Source organism: Cucurbita maxima, unplaced genomic scaffold (genome assembly GCF_002738345.1).
Source record: "Cucurbita maxima cultivar Rimu unplaced genomic scaffold, Cmax_1.0 Cma_Scf00091, whole genome shotgun sequence".
Taxonomy (NCBI): Eukaryota; Viridiplantae; Streptophyta; class Magnoliopsida; order Cucurbitales; family Cucurbitaceae; genus Cucurbita; species Cucurbita maxima.
The window spans coordinates 87,058-104,719 of NW_019272107.1; the positions used below are offsets into that span (position 1 = coordinate 87,058).

Here is a 17,662-nt window from a genome sequence, read left to right on the forward strand (position 1 = left end):
TTTTTTTAAAAAAAAAAAAAAAAAAAAAAAAAAAAAAAAAAAAAAAAAGATAAGAAAAAGAAAAAGAAAAAGAAGTTATATTTTGGATGTAAATTTTCACTTTATTTAGATGAGCTTTATCCAATGACGAAACTGTGTGCTCAAAGGCAACTTTATCCTGCTTGTAATCATTAAAAAAGTCTATGTTATCAACCTAGGACATTGACTACATTGACATCAACAAACAACTCTCTCTTTATTCTTATAAATCATCTCTTAGAATATATCTGCGCAAATTCGATGACATTATGGTCAACATCTCCTGGACTAAGGCTAGTATCATATTCCCTCTAAATTTCTCGTCTATCAATCCATTTCCTTTCAAATATACTAAACTTATATTATTTTACACGAGCCCCTGTTCAACCCAGCTGAATGTAGAAACAGTCTAATTGTAAAGCTCAAAGTCTCTTCTCTATCTGAAAAATGTCTTACACCCTATAGTATAGTATGCTAGGCCTCAATAATACGTAGTGTGCAATTTAACTCTAGAAGACAGTATCAATATCAGTAATGGTGGCTATGGAAAATATTTTCACAGAGTTCCATCCATCTTGCCTCATAGACAAGCAGAACCAAATGAAGTCGGAATGGAACACTTTAGAACTGCTTGCTTTAGAGTTCGGCCACTCAGACATTGAATTATATTCTCTAGTCAAGTCATACATTATGTATTATCAAAACTCTAGCATGTTTTAGAGAGTTAGGAATGCACTTTTTTGCTAGGATACGAGACTGAAATTTTTACATTGTGTGCTTTCTGCACTGGTAAGTGGGTTGGTTAGGAGCACATGTAAAAATAAGAGAAATTTGGTGGATTTAAAAGGATGGAAAATGACAATAAACAAATACTTCGAAAGGAAAGTGGTTTTGAAGAAATTTTAAACTAGATTAAGTTGCTTTGCGTGGTCGTGAGATGATTCTTTTATGGGGACCGAGAAAGTTACTTGTCAATGTTGTTGTCCCGTGAACTGATGATAGAAAGCTCTTTACTAATTACACGCAGGTTGGAAAGTCTACAAGCGCACAATTTTTCAAAAGAAAGTTGTATAAGGGCAACGAGGATTCCTACTAGGCTTTTAGGACTGATCCCAGTATTCGTAATGTGTTTGGGATATAGCCTTTGAACAAAATAATTTATTTTTAAATCAAATCACTTGAACTATAAGCACCTTTGGGAAAATTACCAATTTTAAAGTATTTTTAGTAAGGCTTCTGGAGTGTTTTCAATTATTAAAAGTGTCTTTTATCCTAATTAATAAGTAGCACTTCTAAAAAATATGATAAAATAAAAAATTCTTTTTGAAGAAACACTAAGAGATGATTATCCAAAAAATGGCTAATAAATATTTAGTTGAACATCTTCAAAACATGTAGTTAGAAAAAAACTTATTTATAGTTACTAGAATTACTTTTGAGTGCTGTGAAACTAAACAAATTTTTTACTTATAGCACTTTTACAAAAAGATAAGATACAAATACGTTTTGATTCGAAATATTTTTTTAAGAGTGTTTAAACTAGAAGGTATGGCAAGCGCATTCTTACTTTCTCTTGGATATGAAATTATTCATAAGAAGATCCTACAGGCACTTAGAAATTTCTAGAATTGTTTGGAATTCTAATCCACTTTCGGGAACTTCATTTATTCTCATACCTGTTAATTCTACTGTCATGGTTAGATTATTGTATGCTTCCCTTATTCTTATATCTGAAGAGTTGGAAAGAAATAAATTCTCATGTGGTTCTTTGATCCTCTTCACTCTAGACATATTCTGATGTATGTAGTCAATAAAAACTGGAAGTAGGAAATATATGAGATCTTTCCTGATGCTTTTATTTTATATAATATCTGAAGCTTCTTATTTTTTATGCAGTCATCTGCATTATTGAGAAGTGAAGAATATCGGCAGTTGTTTCGTCTTCCACCAGATGAAGTAAGTGCTCTAGTCTTGAGAGGAGTTTATTGATTGAAGATGAAGTTGATGATAGGATCATTTGTGTCTTGCTAATGGATTCAATTGGAAAAAGAAAGAAAGAAAGAAAAAAAAAGAAAAAAGAAAAACAAACAAAAAACGAAGAGAAGAATTATCACGTTTGACTTAGCTATGGAAACATTGATCAATGGTGATTTTTCGGAGGGATTTCTGAAGTTTTCTTCTAATTTGGAATAAGACAGACAACATATACAGGAAAGAAATTCAGCTATACTTTGAATTGATCGATTATAAAAGTTTAATGAAGTATTTTCTACATATTTCCGCACTTGATGAAGATTTTTTGTGCTTATTTCAGTGCTTCCTGTGACCATTTACTATATTTCTAGTTTTTCAAATTATTAACATAGGATAACATACAAATCTACCACATTTATTTGATGGGACTTTAACTTAGGGGTAAAGATTGCTTCTGCAATGCAAAAAGATAGAAATGCAGCTTTTTTACTTTGTAAATGTCGGAGTATGATTAAATGATTAAATTACCGTAATTATTAGCTCAAGCTTTTTGGGGTTGCGTAGCAGCTTAACATGATATTAGAGCTTGAAATCTTGTATATAAGTCTTGTAGCATTGTTTCCTCCCAATTGTTGTTGATAAATGATAATCACTTATTGAGTTGTGCTCTAATTTTCAAGCTCACAAATGAAGGAAACTTGTTGTCATCTTTTTTGCTTTAAAGATTTTTGCTTCAAAGATTTTTGCTTCAAAGATTTTTGCTTGAGTGGTACTTGGGAATAATTTCAATATTTTTTTATTGGTATATTTTATGCATTTTTTCTTTAGTGGATTATTCAACGGATATTGCTCCGTCCAAGGATGGGAGAATATGTAGCCTTTTGCAGATTGTTATACTTGATATTCGAGGATATCTGCTTTATCAAGGATTCCTATGGATATCTTATTGTCTAAAGACTCCATTTCTTTCTTTACTAATAGTAAATTATCTTGCTCATTGCACATGTGCCTTTTATAATTTAGAAAGGCTAACCAAGCCCCTAGATATTAGGTAACATTACATTAAAAAAAAAAAAAAAAAAAATCTAACGGAATCCCTAGACACTATGTAAAAATACAGAAAAATAGGAAGGTTAACTAATTCCCTTATTCAATGGGAATACACAAATATTCCTTAGATTAGGGCTAGGATTTACACAAATATTGCTTAATTAAAGTCATTCTTTCAACACTTTCCCTAAGCTGGAGAGTAGTAGTCGTCCATTCCTAGCTTGGCTACTAACTCATGAAAGATTGAGCTATGAATTCCTTTGTTAGTACTTCTGTTAGTTGAAGTCGTGAGGGCACAAAACTAGTGCAAACTATCCCTTCTCCAATTTTTCCTTGATAGATGTCAATCAATTTCAATATTCTTTGTCATATCATCCTGGATAGGATTATGTGCAATTATTCATAGCTGATTTGTTATCACACTACAATTTTATCGGACCTTCTCCCTTAATCTGTAAGTCATCAAGGATTATCTTCAACCATGAGAGCTCATAAGCCCTCGCCCAATAGCTTAGAACTCCAATTCACTAGATGATATAGCCACCATATTTTGTTTTTTGCTCCTCTCTATGTCACTAAATTACCTTCGAGAAAATTACAATACCTCGTCATAGATCTTTTGTCCACTATTGATTCAATATTATAGTCAGCGTATGTGTAAGCCTCCAATGAAAGGGAATTGTTACGTTTAAATAAGATTCCTTTTTCTAAAGGCCCTTTTAGGTAATGTAACATTCTATATGTTGCCTAAAGATAATGTTCTCGTAGGTCGTCATGCGTAAATTGGCTAATTACACTTACTGTGGTCGAGGTGAGCTTGATATATAAGCCTCCCTAGTTTGGTACATCTCTCTATTCACCGAGTTCTTCTTTGACTCTTCCGGTTACTAATGTGAATCCATAGGTGTTGATGCAAGCTTACATCTGTTTTTTTCTTGTTTCTGTCAATAAACCCATCACATATTTGTGTTGTGATATGAAAATACCTTGAGCTGAGTACACTACTTCAATGTCGAGAAAATACTTTAGCCCTCTAAGTTCTTTAATCTCAAATTCTCTCATCAATTTCCTTGTAAATTAATCTTTTCTTCTTCATTATTGCTAGTGACTATGATGTCATCTACTTACACTAGAAGCACTGTAACCCCCCTTGATTTTGAGTGCTTGATAAGGAGAATGTGATCTCCTTGACTTTGCTTATTTCCACATTCTTTCATTACCTTCCTGAATCTCCAAACCACACCCTTGGTGATTATTTTAGTACATACAGGGCTTTTCTAAGTTTGCACACTTTACCTTTCGAGCTTTCAAATCCTGGAGGAAGGCTCAAAGATTTTCTCATCTAGATCATAGTGAAGGAACACATTCTTCACAACATACTATGAGAGCTGTCTATTTAAGTTGGCAGCCATGTGTGACAATATTCTTATTTTGTTCATCTTTGCAACAGGGAATAGACATCTCCTGATAGTCTATACCACAAATTTGAGTATATCTCGTAACTACTAACCTTGTCTTATATCTTTCTATGTTTAATCTTGTATTTTATTGTGAAAAGTCATCTGCACCCAACTATAATTTTTCCTTTTGTCCTATCTACAACTTCTCACGTGTTATTCCTTTTTAGTGCATGCATTTCTTCTCTCATAGCATCCTGCCATTCTCCTTTGCATAAAGCTTCAAAAACTGTGTTAAGTATAACAATCAAATTTAGACTCATAATGAAACTCTTGTGTGAAGGGATAGTCTTTCAAGAGTGATATAGCTTGGTACGGGGTATAATGGTTGTTTTGTGCATTCTCTAGTGGATTTTTAGAGAGCTATGAGTCTATCATCTATCTTTAACTGTGTTGCATCTTCATTTTGAGTTGAGTAAGATGTTTTAATTGTATTGGTCTTGAATGGCTTTCCTTCTAGAATATATCTGAGAGAACAACGAATCTAGCAGTGGATGTTGAATTGATGGTTCAGTCGGTGACTCCATGGTAGTAGGAGATGTCCCATGATTGGAATTGATAGTAGTTATGGACTCATGATTGAAATCTGTAGTAGGAGTGGACTCAATAGTTGGTCCTATGTCCAGACTATTTAGTGTGTCTAAGAGTTTAGCTGTTTCCGAAGGACTCTCTTCAATCACTATGTTCTCTTCCTAAAGAGGTGCCTTAGAAAAGAACGATTTATGTTTGGTGAATGTCACATCAATTGAGATGTAAGAATTCCTCGAGGGCTAAAACATTTGTACCCCTTTTTGGTCGAAGAACACCCTAAAAAGGCACATTTTATTGCTCTCCAATTGAGTTTTCCACTTTGAGTGTTGTCCACATGAATAAAGGTTGTTCACCCAAATATGCGGGACGTGAAGCCATTTGATGTTCGAAAGGAGGATGAAATTGCTTGGGAACTTCCATTAGGCTTAGATTATTTAGGACATGAAAGGAGAGACAATTTATTGTGTAAGTTGCAGTAAGAACAACTTCTCTTCAGTAAGTCTTTGACGTGTTTCCGTGAGTAAGCAAGGTGTCTATTTTTTCTGTGGGTTACTCCATTTTGCTATGACGTAATATCACATAAGAGTCATGGATGGTGCCTTGAGATAAGAAGTATGACGATAAGGTTTGATTGAAGGAATTTCTAGCATTGTCAATTTGAAATGTTTTGATTTTGACTTCAAATTGGGTTTGAATCATTGAGTGGAAGGTCAGAATTATAGTACTCATCAGATTTTAGTTTGAGAAGAAATAGTCATGTAACCGAGTGCAATTGTCAATTAAAGAAATCAATGAGTATAAAAAATATTTGGAACAGTTGAGGGTCCTATATATCACTATGAATCAAATTAAAAAACATTGAATTTTTTATTTTGACTGTATGTTTCGCAAATTCACATGTATCACAATGTGACTCTTGGAACATAAGTTTAGACTCTAAATGAGGGAGGACTCATGCAAAGGTGAACCAAACACATCTTTATTGGAGGAACAAAGAAATAACATGGTTGAGCAATGTGTTGTTTTCTTAGGTAATTACAAGTAGTGTCAGCCATTCAATTCCTTAGTAAATCCAATCGTATGAAAATGCGTCCATTAGATAGTTTTGGGACTTGGTCTTGAAAAACAAAACATGACGGGAAGAAAGTAACACTACAGTGGTAGTCATCAATAAGTTTTGTATGAAAATGCGTCTATTAGATAGTTTTGAGACACGTAAGACGTGTTTTAGTGTAAGGGTTTGAGAGATGAATTAGTCTCATTTGTCACTGTAATTTTTATTTTTTATATGTTCTAAAACATTGTATGTGATGGTCATGTGAGTCGCAATTGGGAACTTCTGTTCTAATTTGGATTCTTTTGTGATGTACACCTGTGCTTTCGACATTTCTCCCTTGTTTCCCCAACCATGGTCCTATGAGGCTTCTCAATTTCCCCATTCACGATTGGGAGATTTTCCGTTCAACTTCTGATAACTCTCCTTCATGTGTCGCAGTTTCTTGTAATGTAGTACACCAGAAATTGTTTTTGTTACTCTTCCATTGGTTGCATCTTTCTTTCTCTATGGCAAAGGGCCAATGCATCTAAATTGAGTAGTTGTCAAGTATAAGACTTCATTTGCTCAAATGAGGGACATTGTTTCTTCTAGGGACCGTGTTTCCTCTTTTTTGATGATTTGTACGCAGACTTGGTCAAATTGGTTGTCGAGACCGGCCAAAAAATCATAAACACAATCTGCTTCAATGAATTTCTTTAGAATTACGACATTTGTAGTGAACTTCATTTTGAAAACCAAATGATAATTGAGTTCCTGCCACAATGTTATCTGAGCAATGGCATATTCAGAAACAGTTCTCCCTTCTTAAATCATGGCTCTAGTTGTAATCTTGATCTCATAGGTTTGAACTGCTTCTCCGAGCCTTGGAGTAAGTGTGATGAATATAGTCTCATATGACTTGAGTGTTTTGTAAATCATACATGTATTGCTGATGGATGACTCCATAGACTCCAAGAGCCATGACATTATCATGAAGTTTTCCTCGTCCCATGCAACAAATCCTAGGTTCATCTCTGCTAGTCTTGGTCCAACGTGATGTTGAAGTTTTCCCTTTCCTTTAAGGTAACTACACAATTTGAGATTATTCAAAGGTACTACACAATTTGAGATTATTTAAGAAAGTTTTTATTTTTCGTTGAGTTGATATGACAATTGGATGGGTTGAAGATCTCATTTCTTTGGGCAGTGGTCTGGAGGAATTTATTCTATTGGTGACAAAATTTTTTGATTCCGTGACTGTTGCTCAAAGAAAAATGAGCCTCTTCTTCAAGTAAGTGTTGAATAGCAAACTCCAGTGACAAAAATTGGAAAACAGTGGGCTTCTTCCTAAAAATGAATCGGTCTTCTGTCGACAATGCTGCTCATGTGTTTTCCTTGCTTCAAATTCGTTGTTGGCCGAAAAATGGGCTTGAAATGAGCCGAAAATAAAAAGGCCAATAAGTGGATCTCCACCGCTTCAAGTATTCTATTGTATAGAAAGGCCTTCTTACGCTGAAAAATGGGCTGTTGAAGGGGAATAAAAAAGGGGACTGCTGACTTCAGTGGGCTGGGCTCAAGTGAGTTGTCTTGTCCACCTAATTAAAGTGAATCAATTTTTGAAGGTCCAAGGAGAAATTAGGATTTTGGCTAACCACTCAACCTTTTTTTTATGCCTCCTCCCTACCAATTTTTTTTTTTTTTTTTTTTTTTTTTTTTTTTTTTTTTTTTTTTTTTTTTTTTCAGTTCTAAGTNATCTCTCAGACCATGCGACTTCAACTCAACGATTTTGACTCTAGCGATTTTGATTTCAACTCGTCTTCGATGAAAAAGATATGTTCTTCAGGCACGCTAAAGCATGACTTTGTCGACACGACTTCAACCGTAGCAATGATGTCACCGAATAAATTTGGTCAAGGTGGAAGATTGGAAGGCTATGTTGATTAATGGATAGAATGACACTGTCACTCTAACATCTGATTATCGTGCATAAATTTTACATCAGTGATACTTAGAATTTATTAGTTTTTTTTTTGGGTGAAGTACTTATTTGCAATATCATTCCTCCAACATATTAGATCATGAAAATCTAGTTTCAAGAATTATGGTAAATTTTTGTTCAATGTATATTCACCTTTCATCCAATGTTCGTTTTTGTTCTCATTAAAATAATGGTCCACCTGGGTCTTCCTAGTTCAATAGGACATGCTTAATTAAAAAGGAAAAAAGTAAAAAAGAAAAAAAAAAAAAAAAAAAACTCTGGTACGACAATACAACTATGAGCAACGCCTCCTTAATATTATCTTATAGAGTATTTGCCTTCGATCTTAAGATTTACCAGTTCTCCTTTGTATTTCTAGGTTCTTATTGAAGACTTCAATTGTGCTTTCCAAGAGAACATACTAATTCAGGTAATTCTTATCTTCCATAGATTCTCGAGCAGGATAAGTTGTGAACTTAACATTTTAGATTTTATTACCTTGATAAACATGTCATATAGCCACTTCTGATTTTGCATTTAAAATTTCAACTGCCTATCTTCCGTTTTACTCCTGTAGAAATTTAACATATATGAATTCCCATTTGGTAATGAATGGATTATGGGTCTAGCCATTTGTTATTATCATTATTGTTATTGTTATTATTTATATGTTTCAGGGCCACATGTATCTGTTCGTGCACTATATCTGCTTTTACTCCAACATCTTTGGGTTTGAGACAAAGGTAAGATGTGTATCCATCTCTTTGCTGCATGAGGTTCTTCTTACCTAACAACTTGATTTATACAAGTTATGCTTTAAACCAAATGCTCTGTCACACACTCTAACGCATGGGCTTGCATCATGCAAGCACACAGATTCCTCGAGTTCATTTTATCAATAAAATCCACTATCTTCTTTCATCTGCTCAGGCTAGAAGCTCTCCTCTTGGTTTCTCTCGTTTAGGTGTAGGAAAAAAAAAATGTAGATGCATTATGGTAATGGAAGTAGCTTGAGGTATTCCGGACTAACTCAGTATTTAAGTGAAAAGTGTGTCCTATTTTCATATGCAAGAAGAATTTATTACAGAGATGTAATCTTTAATGATATGCTCATAAGTTATATTATTATTTTTATTATATTTTGGAGGTACTTTTAGTTTCCATTTGAATGTGAGAATTTTTTTTGCACGTTATATGCTAGCATACTGTTAAACTATCAATCAAGGAAACAATCCCTACAATTGGACTAATCTACCCAATTATGTAATAGCCTAAAAATTTGGGCTAATCCAATAAGAGGTTCCTTGTTGATCGGTTATGCTTTATAAGGAAATGATGTTTCCATATTCTGGGTTTTGGATCGGGTGGTGACTTTTTAAAAATAAGGTAACAGGATATACATGGAATTGCAGAAAATAATGTAAGAAAATTCAATTTCCGAAACAATATGTAAACAAGTTTATTCTACTAAATCCCTCATCAATTTGACCCTTCAACATATATAGATTTATATTTTGAGAATTTCCAGTTTCGTCTCCATGCTGCCCTTGATTGAAACAATCATATGAAACTATGGAAGTTCCCCAATGCAATTGTAACATGTTAAATGATATTATTGCAGATGGAAAAATAGAATTTAAAAAAATATTTCACTATAATTGTTGAATGCGCCATTTACATAAAATCCTGGATCTATCCTTACCCTTTTACTGCCCCATCTAACATGAAATCCTGGATGACTGGATCTGTCCTTATCTTGTTGCTGCTGGGATTCAGAACGTTTAATGGAGTGACTTTCCATGCTAATCATGTATGAATATGCCTCCCTTACGAACGATTTATACTTTCACTAGATCCAGTTTGGATTTTGAAAGAGATAAGACTTCAACTATGACTATTGCCCTATTATCTTCTATGGTTGTTGGATATTTTTGGCGCCATCATTACAAATGTGCTGGTAAGTATTGCATGCCAGTGATCCAGTCGTAGAGTGTAATGCAATGCCTGGTGATAGAACTTCCTTGGACTTTTTCCTGGTAATTTGGAGTATAAATTTCTCATGATGGGTGGAGGTGTACGTCGAAGTTCTATGTGCAGGATGGGTTGTGGGGCTGTTATGTTTTCTCCAGTGTGGCAAAGGCTCAAGTGGTTTAGAGTAGAACACATTGAGGAACAAAGAGGCTAATCATTTAAGGTTGGTTGGGAATAGGAAGAACCATTATGGAAGGAATTTGACAGGTTAGTGTAGCGATTTGGATCAATTTCTACCGCTGCAAAGTTTGGTTGCTGAATAAGAAAGAAGGCTCAGCGTAATTTCTCTATCATCATGTCGGAACTTTGAACTATCTTCTATGCATATTGCTTTTGGATAATTTCATATGGGGGCATGGTTAGATGGAATTCTTCAAAGTTAGGGCTGGGGCATGGTTAGATGGAATTCTTCAAAGTTAGGACGGGTTTATTGGTTCATTTTATAACATGTTCTCCCCCGGGTTCATAGTTCTATCAATAAAATTAGGTGAGGAATTATGAAAAATTGCTAGGCCACAACACTCCTGAATTCACATGCTGACAGTTTTTTCTTAAAAGAGGATGTCCATCGGCATGCAAAACGTGTACCACTTATTCAATGTCTAATTTGCATGAATAATTTCAATTTCATGTTGTTATTCATATTTGAGCATGAACCTCACGATTCAATATTTGATTTCTTATTTCACTATTTTTCTTTCAAAAATACGGTTGTTGTCAAGGTTGGGTTGTTACGACATTTCTATCTGTCTTGGATCTTGTTTATGATTCTTATTGTACTTCAGAAAATTATCCCATTACAAGAAATAACAGCTTTACGTAGAGCAAAGACCGCAGGGATATTCCCTAATGCCATCGAAATATTAGTTGGAGAGAAAAAGGTAATTTTGATCTTTTAATGCTTTATATTTTCCATTCTGCTTTAATTTTTAATTTCATCTACAGAATTAAGTATAAGGTCTTTTTATTTTTCTCCTTTTCATTTTTAAAAAAATTATGATGATTTAGTAACACTTTTTTGATATTTCCTAATCTACTTTCAAAATTAATTTTAAGAATAAAAGAAATATTGATTTTGAGAAAACCTTTATTTTCATTTTTATTTTTATTTTTAAACGTGGGCTAAGGTTTCGTAAGTTTTTTAAAAGTAAAAAACTAAACTACTTGTCAAAAAAAGAAAATAATAATGATAATAGTACAGAAAAGGTAAACTAAGAAAATATTTAGGAGTATATATTTATCAGCTTAACTTTTTAAAAAACAAAATGGCCTAGATAATTTATTTTAGTTGTTGGCAGTATAATCAACTGGCCTAAGTAACTTATTTTGCTCACTAACTTTTGCAGTTCTTCTTTGCTTCTTTTCTATCTCGTGATGAGGCTTTTAATCTCATTAATGATGGCTGGTCGCAACAAGGTAAAGGTACCGAGGCAATTTTGACAAAACAGGTGAAGAACTGTGCATTCTATGTTTTGTTTGTAACAGCAGTATTGTTTAAGTTGCAATGCAACCAAAGTTTTCCCTTAGATTCTGCTAACATTCATATACGATTAGATTGTTAGTGCATGTATAGAAAAGTGGATGGAGAATTATCAATTTTTTGGATGGGCGATAACATTATTTTGACATATGGCGTAACTGAATATAGTGATATTCTTCTCTCTATGAGTTGCCCCCTATCCGTTCTATTTTAATTTTTCCCAGATGGTTTAAGTTCGAGGCAATCATTTTTCAAGATCTTCCTGCTTATGTTTAATGGGCTTTCGGACCAAAAGGATATCTTGATTTTGTGTTATTGATGGCCTTCTTTATTTGCATGTGTACCGCATGTATGCCTGTGTGCATGTGCATGCATGTTATGGATGTGTGAGCTTGCTAGCTTGCAATATGTTCACAAAATTCAGTTTCTGTATTTATCCATAAACTGTTACATTTGTTTAAAATTGACAATGAATATCCACCTAAGATATTAGTGATAGCAATGAAAAGTTTTTCTTGTTAGAAAACAACCCAAGTGAAAGAATGGAGACCTTCTTTTTCAGCTTCTGTTTGTCTCTCTTATGTATTAAACTTTTTAACTTTTATGTTAGATATCAGTAAATGAATCTAGCAGACAAGAAATTAGTAACCTCGGTATCGAAAAGGCCAAGGAGCTGGATCCTTCAGATTCTTCTGACAGGTATTTTTCACCTTGGTCTATGTAGTTCCCCTAGGCTCTTTGCTGCTTGACTTACTAGATTAATAAATCATCTTGTGTCTAAGGAGTATGAATACTCCTATTCTTAATGTTTCCATGGTTCAAGCCAACGTTGAAGAGGAAAATGGGCCAAAGACCCTACCACCCGTACCAATTGATACAATTCAGGAAGCAGAGCCAATTCTTGATGCTCATGCTTCAACTTTAAGAAAGATGATGTGGAAGCAGGAAGACACAGAAGCTCCCAAGGGTGGGTTTGTAGCATTTATTTTCTCTTTTCTCTTTTCTCTTTTCTCTTTCCTTTTAGATTAAGGAGTTAGCCTACAGTTCTTGGATTGTGGAGTCCAAGAGTGTCTCAAGTCATTCTCTCTACCTTCATACTCACCATTGGCCTTTGGGAGGGGATGCAGAAATTAGTGAAAGAAAACAAAAAGTTCTAAGAAACGTTATTCCTACTTTGATTGTTAGCTTATGTAGGAATTCATTTATTAGTTTTCTTAATGGGAAACCAAACTTTCCTTAAGACGAACAGAATAATGCACATAGGCACTTCAAGAAAGTGAAGGCCCATTTCAAAGGGAGCCAATTAAAAAGGGACACCCTGATAATTACAAAAAAAGAGGTTCAGTTGTAAAGAATAAGAGAAAAGGGATGGTAACAAAAATCCTTAGATGATAACACCAAAAGAGAGACATGAAACCTGGTCATAGCCAGCCCACACTTCAAGACTTTTTGCCTCCTAGATTCTTCTGTTTCCCTCTAGCTAATGGTCACACAAAGTAGTAAAAAAAATCTTCGCCCTAAAGGATGCCACCCTTATCTCCAAAACTGTGGATGGAACAACACCTCTTCTGTCATTGACCAACAAAGATCAATTGTGCACCAAAGAAACGTGAAAGGTCTAAAAATTGGTTCCAAATCAAGTACCCATTGATCATGTCATAATACAGGATCTAGGTTGTTAAGTGTATAGAATCAAATGACGTGGTTCTATTTTCTACCTTTTTATTGTTGTAGCTTAGAGGGTATAATATTCCAAAGAAAGTTTGGTGGATTTCCTATTCCCTCTTTATCTTCATTATAGCTTGGTTCTTTGGAATAAAATTTATTCTTCAATTTCTTATCAAAAGAAGTTATATACTGTATCATTCTATGGAAAGGTTGTGCCTTTTCACGTGGAGGCTGTGAAGGGCAGGTGGGAATGGGGATTGTTTTGGTATTTGACATAAAGAGCTATTTTAATGAAAGAAAGCATTTTTAGGGTGCTTTTATTTTTACTTTAGTGGTTAACTTTTGTACTTGACTTATACTTCAACTGCTATAACAAGTGAAACTCCGGTCCTGAATGCATGATCTGGTTTGATTTTGAATTGCAGTACCAGATTGTTATACCAAAGTTGCAGAATCAAAGTTCCCGGTACAGTTTCTTTTTCTTTGATGAGTTTGACATGTAATTTGTACTTCACATTTGGATCCTCCAAGTTCACAGTTTCTTTAACATTATTGATCAGTTTTGACCAGAAATGTTGGTTCAAATTGAACTGCAGATAAAGGTGGAGGATTTCTTTAGTTTCTATTTTTCAGATGACGCAGTTGATTTTGTTTCTTCATATCATGAAAAATGTGGAGATAAAGGTAGGGCGAAAGATGAATGCAATGTAGAAATATTTTTTGAATTGTTTTATCTATTGATACATAGTATATACTGTGAACTGATTGTTTGTTTGGCGATACTTTTCCAGAGTTTAAATGTTCTCTGTGGCGTACTGATGATGTGCTTGGGCCTACACGGGATATATCATTTCAACATCCAATAAAGATATATTTTGGTTCGCTTTTCTTTCATTTAAGAGAATATCTGACTTTTTTCTCCATGTTTTTGTTTCTTTTTTATTTCAGTTATATTTTTATGATAGTTTTGATTTTACATGGCTATAAAGGTGCAAAGTTTGGTGGCTGTCAGGAGATCCAGAAGTTTCGAGTTTATCGAGACAGGTTTGACAAGTAGCTCCATAATGTTTATATTCTTTTGCTGTTCTTATCCCTCTCTATTCATAAACATTCTTTCATGTCAGTTTTTGTTGCTGCGCTACGTTTTTTTTTGTATGTTGTGAATTACTCATAACAGACTCAAACTTGTATCAAAACTTTTATGAATCAATTCTGTCAGGTTTAATTTTTCGAGGCATTATATTAGAAAAAGGAAATAATAGTTTAGTGTACAAGGGAATGTAAATAAAGCGGGTTACTTGGAACTCTAAATAAAAATGAAAACATTAACCGTAAACAAAATTTCACCGTTATAAAAAACTATCATAAAAATTGCTAATTTTAATTCCTAAAATAACGTTAGTAATGTCTCTGTTCTTGCAGCTGATTTTTCCCCCAAAATTTTTTTATGGTGTTGGAGAAGTGTTTTTGACTTGAGGGAAATAAACTTGAAAGTGAAGATAAATACTTGGCTTTTAGATTTAAAAACTTATTTAGAGTGATAGATGATGCCAGACGAAATAAAATTGAGATTTGGAATAAAATGAAATGGCATTCAGTTTATGTACCACAGTTTATTGTTTACTGGGAAAAAGAATTAAATATCATAGTTGATTTGATAATGATTTAGTTATTCTTAAATGGTTAATGAGTTTGTTCTTTGCTTTCTCAAGGGTCATACAATTTTCGTTGTTTTATAATTTACTCATAAAAATGTTCTATCATAGCCATATGCCATTTTTTTAAAGCTATACGGATAGTTTTCAGTGATCTATTTTTGGTTTTTGTAAATCTGACCAAAATTTCAAGAATGCTTTTCGTAAATGAAAAAATTAAACAAAGGAATGGTTTGTAAACTGGCTAGATTTTGAATATAGAAAACTAAAAATAAAAACTTTATCAAGGAGGCCTTTGTTGCTATTTTCTATGGAAATGGAAATCATTTCAAATTTACGTTTACTATTAATAAGAAACAACACTTTTCATAGAACAAATGAAAAGAGAATAATGCTCAAAAGATACAGACTCTATCGGGAGAACAAAAAGAAAAAGGAAACTCAATCAATAAAAACCAACAGTTTCTAAGTATATGATTCTGAATATGTCTAAAAGTTCTCATTGTTGAACAAACATTATGTTGAAATAGAGCTCTCACATTCTCAGTCAAAATGATGACTGTGAGCAGTAAAATGTTTCTTAATACAACCACCTTTAGTTGGACTAATGGTTATTGAAATTTTAGGAAAAGGGTTCAAATCCATGATAACCACCTGCCTAGGATATTAGAATCCTACAAGTTTCCAGATGACCATATCCCGAGGCTAATCCCGTTGCATACAAGCTGGTCCAAATGGTCACATTTGTTTCTTAATATTCTTGCTAGGAATTTATGTTGATGCCTTAAAACTCATGAAAAATACTTTCAGCAGGAAACATTCTTTCACCAGTGAAAAAATAAAAAAGTATGGATAAAATATCCTCTCTAAGGGCCAAGCGTGTTACAAAAAAGCTTTCCAATGGGAAAATATAAGAAAAAACTAATAATAGATAAAATATCCTCTCTAAGGGCCAAGGGGTTACAAAAATGCATTCCAATGGGCAAATATAAGAAAAAACTAATAATTACAATTGCTTGTAGACCATCAAGTCAAAGCTTTCACATTCTCCCTGAAGTTGTCACTCTTCATTAGTGACCTGGTGAATCCCTTCATTTACTCTAACAAAATCCATAACATAATGCTTGGTAAAAGCAAGTTACATGTGTTAGACCTCCAATCCAAAGGGTTTATTCAAGCAAAGGAAAACCCGGAAATGTGGCTGTTTTAGTTAGTTTCCTTGTTTGAGTATTTTGGATTAGGGACTTATAACTCCTTGAGTCAGTTACGTTGGTTTTGATATTTTGTTTATATGCTGTGTTTTTGTAATGACCGAGCATGATTTTGCATTTTATGTGGTTTCTTGAGGAATGTGGAGAGATTGATGGCCCTCTCAAACTTGTTATTAGGAAATGAGTGTTTGTTGTATTTTCTTTGTGAATTTTGTGAATAGAAAGTGGATTCCTATCAACATGCATGTTCAGTTTTATTATGAGAAAACTGAAAAAAAGAAGTGTCAAAATATGTGAATATTTTCTCAGAATGAATCTCATTATTATACCAGTATGTGTAGCTAGTTTCCTGTAGGCTCTGTCAATGGCACAAATCATGATGGTTTTAAATTGTAACATTAAACTGAGAACTTCATGATTAGCAGAGCATGATGGTTGATGTCTTCTGGTTACTTGGTATTACGGATAATGTCTTAGATTGGCTACTTAGATCTCATACAGGAATCTTTACCGTGGAATAAGTAGATTCCAGAGCGTCACTTACTATGCATGTTGGCTTCCACAACAAATTTGTGGTCTGGAAGGTGCTTGGCGTTGCTGATTTTAGTTGTTTCATTAGCTATTGCAAGAAAATAGAAAAATGAAATATGAAAAATCCATTCTCAATTTACTAACAATAAGGATGATCTTGGAAATTTGACTACAGCACAGGGACCAAATTAAAACTTTTGAAACCATAGCAATAGCATGATTTTAGAAGTTTGATTAAAGCATAGGGACCAAATTAAAACTTTTGAAACCATAGCTACTAGGCTGAAACTAAATCCAAATCATACGGATTAAATTGAAACTAGCCTATATCATAGGGTCGAAAATTTTAAAATCATAGATATCTAATTAAACTTTGCCCAATCCATACTGATCAAATTTGTAATTTAACCTATAAGACAATAAGACATTTATTTGAGCCATTAAATACTAGTATGGCAGATATTCAAAATAAATAGTGATGAAAGCCCGTAAGGAAGACGAGCTGTGATTTCTAAAACAGATAATCCATACTTTGTTAAATTTGAATTTGTTTCCCTATCTCTTCCATATCACAAGAATATACTTTTGGTTGCACAGTAAGGTTCTGGTTTAATGTTTCGATGAAAGTATATTAATGAGTCCAAGCATGCATGCATGCATATAATCAAGGCTTGCCATTATAGATCTTGTTTATGTGGGCTTCTATCTGATTCAAAGTTCAGAGAGGAAGGGTTGGATTACACAACATTTCCTTCATGAAAAATAAGTGGAACCAGTTCGGGACGACATTTCATGATTAATTAAATACCTTAGTGTCCTGTATGAAGTTCTCTTAGGTCTTTTACCAACTTTTCAACTTTTCCGTGTTACAAAATTAACAATGTACGTGACTTCCTTTGGCCTCTTAGGCAAAGATAGGCATTATTTCACATTTGCTTCACATTGCACACTCTTTGGTAAATCCGGGTTGTGGTATGGGTCTCGTCTAACCAACCTAAATATGCTTTCTAACCATAATAGTGCTCATTCTTTCTTTAGTTTC

At 33.7% G+C, this 17,662-nt stretch overlaps 1 protein-coding gene across 2 annotated transcripts in view; it reads left to right on the forward strand.

Annotated features, from left to right (window-relative positions):
* The window catches only part of LOC111472873 (protein VASCULAR ASSOCIATED DEATH 1, chloroplastic), a 28,011-nt gene that overhangs the window by 5,626 nt on the left and 4,723 nt on the right, over positions 1–17,662 (forward strand). Inside the window, exons 2-12 of one of the 2 annotated variants that reach the window (XM_023118465.1) lie at positions 1,915–1,974; positions 8,424–8,474; positions 8,722–8,787; positions 10,861–10,956; positions 11,422–11,523; positions 12,166–12,254; positions 12,338–12,522; positions 13,649–13,689; positions 13,820–13,907; positions 14,015–14,101; positions 14,213–14,267. In XM_023118465.1, the coding sequence (XP_022974233.1) occupies positions 1,915–1,974; positions 8,424–8,474; positions 8,722–8,787; positions 10,861–10,956; positions 11,422–11,523; positions 12,166–12,254; positions 12,338–12,522; positions 13,649–13,689; positions 13,820–13,907; positions 14,015–14,101; positions 14,213–14,267 (920 nt within the window). The remainder of the gene's footprint in view (positions 1–1,914; positions 1,975–8,423; positions 8,475–8,721; positions 8,788–10,860; positions 10,957–11,421; positions 11,524–12,165; positions 12,255–12,337; positions 12,523–13,648; positions 13,690–13,819; positions 13,908–14,014; positions 14,102–14,212; positions 14,268–17,662) is intronic. The other variant, XM_023118466.1, reaches the window with a different exon arrangement.